The sequence below is a fragment of the Bidens hawaiensis genome, unplaced genomic scaffold (assembly GCF_021521415.1).
Source record: "Bidens hawaiensis isolate Kalapana, Puna unplaced genomic scaffold, B.hawaiensis_p1.1 tig00069918_1, whole genome shotgun sequence".
Classification (NCBI taxonomy): domain Eukaryota; kingdom Viridiplantae; phylum Streptophyta; class Magnoliopsida; order Asterales; family Asteraceae; genus Bidens; species Bidens hawaiensis.
The window spans coordinates 35,215-43,899 of record NW_027502295.1 but is presented as its reverse complement, the minus strand read 5'-3'; the positions used below and the strand labels follow the sequence as shown (position 1 = coordinate 43,899).

Here is an 8,685-nt window from a genome sequence, read left to right as displayed (position 1 = left end):
TTTTCGTTTGGAGAAGAAGAAGAATAATAATAATAATAATAATAATAATAATAATAGTTTGTTTCAGGAATTAAAGGGTGTCACCTTAAATTTACTTCTTTAATATGTTTTGACTGCAGCGACTCGTAAGGCGGAGCACGGTTTGGTTTCGGTTTGACCGAAGTCCTCGGTTTTTTAATATACAAACTGTTCGGTTTTGGTTTTTCGGTTTTTTTCACCTCGGTTAAGTTATAGTCAGTTTTTTTCAATTATATGTAGACATTGCAAAAAATTTTAAAAATGAAGATAATGACTTTAAACTTGTAAGAGTGTATTTGAGTACTACAAATATATTAAATACAAAAACCAAAAATAGACACATGTTACGTGGAATCATACGAATAAAAAGTTGATAGAGTCGTAGAGTTTCAAATTCAGCAAAGTTCTTAATAAGAAAAACACTAAAAGTTTAATCCTAATCTTCATTCATCATCTTGTTCATCTTCAAAGTTTAGCCTTTGTCTTCAACATCTTCATAATCTTTATCACCATCAATCGGTTCGGTTTTTTTTTGGTTTTTTAAAACTGGAAAACCGAACCGAAACCGAAAATTCTGTTTTTCAAAAACCCAAAAAAATTAACCGTCGATTAATGCTTCGGTTCGGTTTTTTCGTTTAGTTCGATTTCGGTTCGGTTAATTCGGCTTTCTGCTCACCCATAGCGCCGCCGCCACATGCCACACCGGCCAAAATATATTGTCTTAATTCATAGACGCGTGTGATGTTAAATGCAATACGAGTGTTGTTATTTTAGACTATGTTGTCTCACTCTGAAAAAATTATGCCGCTATCAAAATGTGTCCGCTTTCATCGGGTATGATGTTATATGGAGTATGACCAAATTATGTTGCTATTATTTGTATTAAAATAAATAATCTTAATTTTTTAATTTTTTTTAAACAATAAATAAAGTCCAGGGACAATTTAATAGTAAAAGATGACCTGACCTCATAAGCACACAATTGTAAACAACACTAAGTATTCCAAGCCCGTGTTACACTCAAAGGCTCGTTGCAGTAAAACCCGATAGAGATTAGATTCAAACTTGGGTCTTGTCGTCTCCAACCCAAATTGACAATCCCTTCCCCATGTCAGTTGGAGTTAAAGCTCGTTGGTATTAAATACTGTTACTAATAATAATTTTAATTATTTTGATAATGATTATTAAAGTGCTCGTGAGCTACTCTAGATAAACTCTTTAAAAAATTGACCTTAAAAATAAACTGGTATAATGTAATAGACATGTACAAGGTTGAGCTTTACTTATTGAGATTTAGTAGACTCACAGGCCTTCATGAGTAGAGATGAGCAAATTCGGTATTGGTACCGATTGATACCGGTACCAGTACCGAGGTTTTGAGTTTTTGGGACCGGTACGACACCGGTATTAAATACAGGTGCCGTACCGTACCGGTACCGATACAAGTACCACAAATTTACGATTTTCGAGATCGGGATTTTCGGTACCGGTACCGAGCTCATCTATAACAAACCACAAGAATAAAATAATCAAAAGAAGAAGTGAAGAAATAAGAAGGAAAAAGAGAAGAAACAAAACAAAGGAAAAATGAAGAATGTAAAGGAAGTAAAATTTCATCTCACATTGATGGAGGAAAGAAAATGGAACGCTTTTACCATGGTATAAATATGATTTCAAAATCTTTTCCTACATCGCTAGATTACAAAACTTGTAAGCTCTTTATAAGGAAGAAAATTTACATGATAATATTCTTATGTGCCAAATCACACCCAGTAGCCAACGCGCACGCGCACAGGCTCAGGCTCGGGCGCAATGTGGCGCTATGATGGCGCACGTTGATGGGCGCAATGCTTTTCTAGGGCTGAATCGCCAACCCTACTTCAACTTCGCGCCACGCGAAGATGCTCAATTTCAAGTATAAATATGGAGGAATTATGGACTTCATAACTCGTTCGTTTTCGCTTTCTCTCTCAAAATTTCTCATATATAAGGCTAGTATTATACTCGAGTAGTTGTAACGATATCCTTTTGTAACTAACTCTTGGTTCTAGAGTTCCATATGGCTCCTAACTTGCTTCTTTACTACTTCGAAATACATTGTTAATTCTTCTCATACAAGTTCTCACCAAATGTCATGTTTTAAAATTTTAACCAATTTCATCTGCAAAAATGCTTAACAGTATAAAGCAATATTTGATATAATATTTTTTATAACTTCGTCGCAAAATATTTGATATAATATTTTTTATACCTTCGTCGCAGTATACATAAGTTATATTTTAACTTTAGCCTTCATTGCAGAATACATAAGTTATATTTTAACTTTAGACTCACAGTTCAACTTATTGACTTCACAATCCTTCATTCTATAATAAATTTACCCCAATAAAATACCAGATAAAGAGTAGTAAAACTTAGATAAAAAAACACATTAACCATCACATAGATGCTAAATTTTGAAATCTCAGCAGCAACATACAACAACCAGTCTAGTCAAGGTCAACATAACCACTACACAATCTACATTTAAGTTACAAATAACTGCATAAACAACAAACCGACGACTTATAAAACTTCAGGTTAATGACCATGAACCCTGACCCGATATATGCAAGTATGCGAAGGGCTTCCATGATTTGACATGAATTGCAGCCTGACTGTATCAATAACGACTGGCTTTACGCCTTCCGTTTTTACCAACACATTAAACGTTTGTGAACTGCTCTTTTCAAGGTCGTATGTGAACTCGGTCAGCAAATGCTCCTTTTGTGTATCTTCCTCGTTGCGTGACCATCCCCATACCTTACAGTCTTTGGGGGCGGTTGACCGGTCAAATGCCACGCTCTGTACAACCACAAATGATTAAGTAAAATTAGCAAAAGCCACAACAAGTATTTCATTAATCACTATGAAAAGTTAGAAATAATACACATAATAAGTAGTCAAACATTGTTTATATCTAACATACAAAACGAAGTATGGTTGTACAGTTAAATCTAAAACACAGGCTAAACAAAATGTCGATTTCTATCAAACAAGTTTGAGTTCCTGAGAAAAATTAATATTAACAAAATATATTAAACCGAAACACACAAAAACTTTGAACCGGAATGCAAATAGTTCTTAAATACCTTCAAATGTTAGGTGCTTTTAGGTGTGTTTCATCTTGTTCATTTATCATAAACCGATAAGAATTAAATAATAAGACCTAGCTAGATACTATGCTGAAACCGAGTATTTGAACAAACTAGACTATCGATTACATACATACATATATATGTCAAACATACAGTTATAACAAAAGATAAGAACAACTGGCTTGTAACTTTAAAGTAAGAAAAACTAAAAGTATGTTCTGCAATTTAAAATAAAATACTTGTCGGGCCTAACTCATATGTGAGATGCAGGTGAGCCTCGACACTCAGTTCCAAGTCAAGAAGCTGCTAAACCACTCAGTCTCCAAATAGAATGACATGAAAACATTGTCTCTGGTATTTGTAGGTTTGCATGAAACAAAACTAAAAGTAGTTGGAACAAGATGGTTGGTCGAACAGATTTGCCAGACCAAGCGTGACTTCCAAAGAGTTACCTTGCTACATGAACACATCCAACGCCGTTTCATTGGGAAAGTAGTCACAGTGGCCGAAAGCCTCTTTCAAAAGCAAGTTAAGAAGAAAAGAACTAGTGAATAACCAGCTGAGGTAAAGTTTCTCATTTTCATGTGGTGATTTGGCACGTCGGTGTTTGAACCTAATGTCCGTCTGCAATATCACCTATCGAACCACTGATTGAAATTATGTAGTCCTCTGGATGACTCAATTGTCACCAAACGACAAAAAATCGCCACTTAAAAACGACTGACTTCTCCTCAACAGGTCAATCACTTATCATTTTCTTTACTTGTTTTTAAAAAGAGTTTTCAGCCCCCACAACTACTCTCCTAGCAAAACAACGTTGGATTTGGCATCGAGCAACCTTAGTCGTCCTGTTCAACGTTTCATGTAAGACCACACCACTTTCAGTCGAACATATGTCCGACTGATGATCTCGTTTCAACGACCTCTAAAGTTGTCTCTCACAAACCTACAAGCAGACTACTACCAGAGACACCGTTTTCATATCAGACCACTTAAAAACCGAGTGGTTCGTCTTGACTTAGAACTCACTGACGAGGTTCGCTGGCATCTCCACCAGTTGCAAAACCGCACAACTTAAGAACTAATAACGAACACAATCATTTCATTTCTCCAACAACAACAGGTTGCGTATATTCTCCTAAATCTCAGTTAAAAACGCTACAAGTTGGTAGCGACAGATGCAACAAACACAACCCATTAAAGAGATTCGTAAGAACTACAAAACTAATAAACACCTATCCACAATGAAAAAACAAGATGTAAACAAAACACCTTAATAAACAAACCGGTAAGAAGTAAAAAACAAACCTCCGCAACATGTTCAAGAGTAATAGCTTCCGGAACAATCGCACTCCTAAGCTTAATCTCAACAAACCCATTATCCCCTTTCAAAGGAAAACATTCACCCGGTTGACCAAAACTCGGTTGCAACATCTTCACTGCATCACTCCTCACATTCCCACTAAACCACCCACCGCCTCTTCTCCCACCACCAAAAGCCTCCGAATGCTTCACCACCACCGCACCACCCGACGCCACCGCATAATCAACCCTACCAATCCCATCCGCCGCATGCTTCCCAATCTCCCTCTCAACAATCTCCTTAGCCAAAGCCCGAATCTCATCCAACTTCAAATCCCCATTTTTCCCCTTAAATTCCTCCACAAACCGATCGAACTCGTCTTTCGATAGCCAATCCGTCGAACTCAACGTTTTCTCAATACTCCCAATTCTCCGGTCCAATTCACTAAATTTATTATCAGCTTCGGTATGTCCATCGTCAATTCGCCGACTTAATTCAAATTTCAAACCCGAAACCCGATCGTCAACCTTCCGATCCACCACATCGATCTGGAACTGCATCAGCTTCGTGGTGGTCGTCAACAACTTCTCCACTTCCGCAATCCGCCGCTCGTGACCCGAATCCAAACTCAAACCCAAATCACCAATTTGGGTAAACCCTAGTTTCCGTACCATCTGAATCAAACCTAATACTACAACCAGCAAGCCCAAGTTCTTGACAAGCACACTTGCAGCAGTCTTCCAAGGAGATCTGGAAGATGATGACGTCACGGCTGCTGCTTTAGTTCGTTTTCGTAATTTGGTGTTGGGGTTTTGGTTTTTGGTCTGAAGAGTTTCGGTAGATTTTGGGGTTTCGGAAGTGGGTTTGGTTGGAGGATGAGTGGTGGTGTTGTCGTTGATGACGTCATTATCGGAAGTGGTTTTTTTGTCGGTGGTGTGACGGCGTAATGGGGCGGCGGATGGGTTAGCGGTGATGGAGACGGCGGAGGATGACATTGATGGGAATGGAAATGGAACCCTAAGTTTTAGGGGTGAAGATTTTGGAGGGAATTGGAATTGGAAATGGAAATTTGGAGATGATTGGAAATGGGAGATGGGAATAGCTTTTATGAAGACCGGTTGGTTCTTTGAATATTATAAAAAGTAGAGACAATGTAAATAAACTAGTTTTTTAACACGTGTAAAAAAGAAACCGGTGAATTAAAGGTAAAAAATAAGGTTTTTTATTTGAAATAAGTGAACAAAATTAAAGGTAAAAAATAAACGAAATACGTTGTAGAAACAATAAGAAGACTGGAATATCAAATTTATAAATTTTGATAAAAATATTTTTATATACAACATTTGTTTGTCACAAGTATTCAAATCGTCATCCTATATAAATAAATTTAGACCATGTCTGCCAGTTACCCACTCTGAATAATGCAACATATAATATTCATGAGAGAAAAACCGGGCATCGAAGAAACAAAACAACCTTAGAAAAATATTATTCTTTAATATTTGAAAAAAATTCTGTTTGTATACCTGTGGTTTGTTGCTTCCATCCATTTGTATACAAATTTTAAACCTTTAACACTTTGAGTACATATTAATTCTAATTGTATCCATTTGTATACAAGTTCCAAACAGAGTTAACCAAACCGTTAAAACCTCCCCCACATGAGGGATATTTTCGTCTATTCCAATAAAACCGTTTATGCTTTAATCCGTTCATTTTTAAAAGAACATAAACAAACATGAATATGTTCATTTTTTTAAACGAACAAGAACATTTTCAATTTTAAAATGAACGTAAATGACACAAAAAAAATTTTCGATTAAGTGTTCATTTTCACTAAAAGTTAAATAAACACCTACGAACATGCTCGTTTTCGTTCGATTCGTTTACATGCCTACATATAATGTTGTAATTAGGCTAACTCAAAGAAAATAGCAGTAATTGAGTTTCTATAATAGTTTGACAATAGTCAAACTGTGTTTACAAGATTTAAATGGAACATAATTTATTTGTATAAAAAGGAGGCGATTCTGATATAAGTTAAACACAATTTGAAAACACATAAATGTGGTATAATTAAGGTGCACATGTTCATGATCAACATTTGACCTTTTAGTTAAACTATTGAATTTTGATCTAATTACCCATTCAAGCATCTACCAAAATGTTAAGTTCAGTTTTTTGACTTCAACATAAATGTGACCAATATATTGCATCAGATTGCGATATATATTGCAGCAGTTCATATATTGTAGGAATATATTGTCAGATTTTCATGCATAATGTTAGTCTTTTTTTATTCACTAACAGTATACCATTAGGTACCTGCAATCACAATGGACTTTCACTAACAGTAGCATAAAGACATTATCATTTTCATACAATGTATCCTCTTTCCCAAATATTATTAAAAATCAAAATTAGGTCATAAGGTTTAAATGTTGTTTCTTGGGAACAATATTAACAAAACTAAACAATGTATTTTTGTAATTGGCTTAAAATTTTGAATTGGTCTGATATGAGATTTGGATTATTTTTTATTTGAATAGACAAAAATACCGCTCATGTGGGGGAGGTTTTAACAGTATTGGTTAACTCCGTTTGAAACTTGTATAAAAATGGATACAATTGGAATTAATATGTATTCAAAGTGTTAATGCTTTCAAATTTGTATACAAATAGATGGAAGCAGCAAACCACAGGTATACAAATAGAATTTTTTTTTAAATAATTTTTACTTGTTTTTCATATTTCTACTTGTTTGATCTTCAATCAATATTTTACTTTTAATTTCGTAACTATTTTATAACCCAATTGCCAAAATAATTTTGGCCACGACCCATCGTAGCTAGCATGAATGAGATTAGAATATTAGAATGGAAAATTGACTATTTCATAACCTAATTGCTAAACTAATTTCAACCCATGACCCATGGATAGCATTGATTAAGGAGAATATAAATTAGAAATTAGGATTTAATGTGGTTATGAGACATCATCATCATTATTTTTGTTTATTAGTAAAGTAAGATAAGATAAGATATACTAAGGGGGTGTTTGGTTGAGTCTGAATGGAGCCATTCAGAGGATAAAAACTGATTCGATCAGATCTATGTGTGTTTGGTTGGTTTAAACAAAACTTTTTAATGGATCAGCATACCTCTTAATCATTTAGCTTTAAAAACTTGCTTAGGGGGTGTTTGGGATTCCTTATTTTACCTCCTTAAGTCACAAAAGTGTAATTTATTAAGTTTCCTCTCTCACATCAAAAACAATCCCAAACACCTTATCCTTTCCATAAAGTTAATAAGTTATAAGTTGGTGAAATAAACAATCTCAAACACCCTTTAATCATTCAGAGACAAGTATACCCTTCGCCACCCATCTTCATCTTCACCTCTACTCCTCTCCCCTTCTTAATTGTCGATCTTCGTCACCATTCTTCACCGTCGGAACCCGTCTCTCACCACCGGTCCCCAAATACCACTTTCTGCGACATCCTCATTGATAACCAGGTCCAATTTGTAATTCTGGTTCAATTGATTTCTTTTCCATCCTCAATCGTTTTAGATTTAATCAATTGTAACGCCTGTTAATTTCGGTTCCAAGAGTTAAAGCTTGTAAAGTATGTATAATTCTCGGGATTTAATCGACGTTTCTCGGAAGCCTTTAGGTCATCTCGGTACGTTAAACCATTTAACTTTTCTTCCATAATGCCTTATACTTCAATTTGGAGGGACTTGGATGTAACTTCTTATATTATATCATAAAACAAAAAAATAACCTAACCCTAACTCCCATTAGCAGCTGCGATCGGACCTGGTACCCCCCTTGTGATTTTCCTTGTGTGCCGCCAAGATTAAACCGTAAAAACTTCAATTCAAGGTCGGTTTTATGATTCCCCATGTCTTTTACACCTTAATTGATCATATTAACGCGCTTATTGGTCGTTAAGGTTGAGTTTTGATGATAACAGTTTGTTGACAGATCGTATACGTTTATTGTAGGGTCTGTAACGCGATGATAATCCATTGTTTTTGATCAATTCTTGTTTCCATGATGTTCTACTTTGAGTCTAGTTTCCAGAAAGGTATAATATGTAATTTTTGGACGAGATTTGAATGGTTTTTATGATTTTATAAGATCGAGTGTCAAAGCTGATGCGGGATGACGGATTCTGGTCTGTCTTCCCGACGTCATAACCCTTTTTCGACAAGTCCAAATTGG

General features: G+C 35.4%; 1 protein-coding gene across 1 annotated transcript; it reads right to left on the bottom strand.

Moving 5' to 3' along the window:
* Positions 1-2,334: 2,334 nt before the first annotated feature.
* LOC143605504 (SUN domain-containing protein 1-like) lies at positions 2,335-5,453 on the bottom strand. Its single transcript, XM_077081590.1, has 2 exons — positions 4,464-5,453; positions 2,335-2,862 (listed from the first exon to the last, which is right to left on the bottom strand). Exons 1-2 carry the CDS (start codon positions 5,451-5,453, stop codon positions 2,599-2,601), a joined length of 1,254 nt encoding a protein of 417 aa, XP_076937705.1. The 3' UTR covers positions 2,335-2,598.
* Positions 5,454-8,685: the final 3,232 nt, after the last annotated feature.

Coding starts and splice junctions, on each gene's coding strand:
- LOC143605504 (XM_077081590.1), bottom strand. CDS start 5,453: ATGTCATCCTCCGCCGTCTCCATCACCGCTAACCCATCCGCCGCCCCA. Junction 2,863..4,463: donor CTCTTGAACATGTTGCGGAG/GTTTGTTTTTTA, acceptor GTGGTTGTACAG/AGCGTGGCATTTGACCGGTC.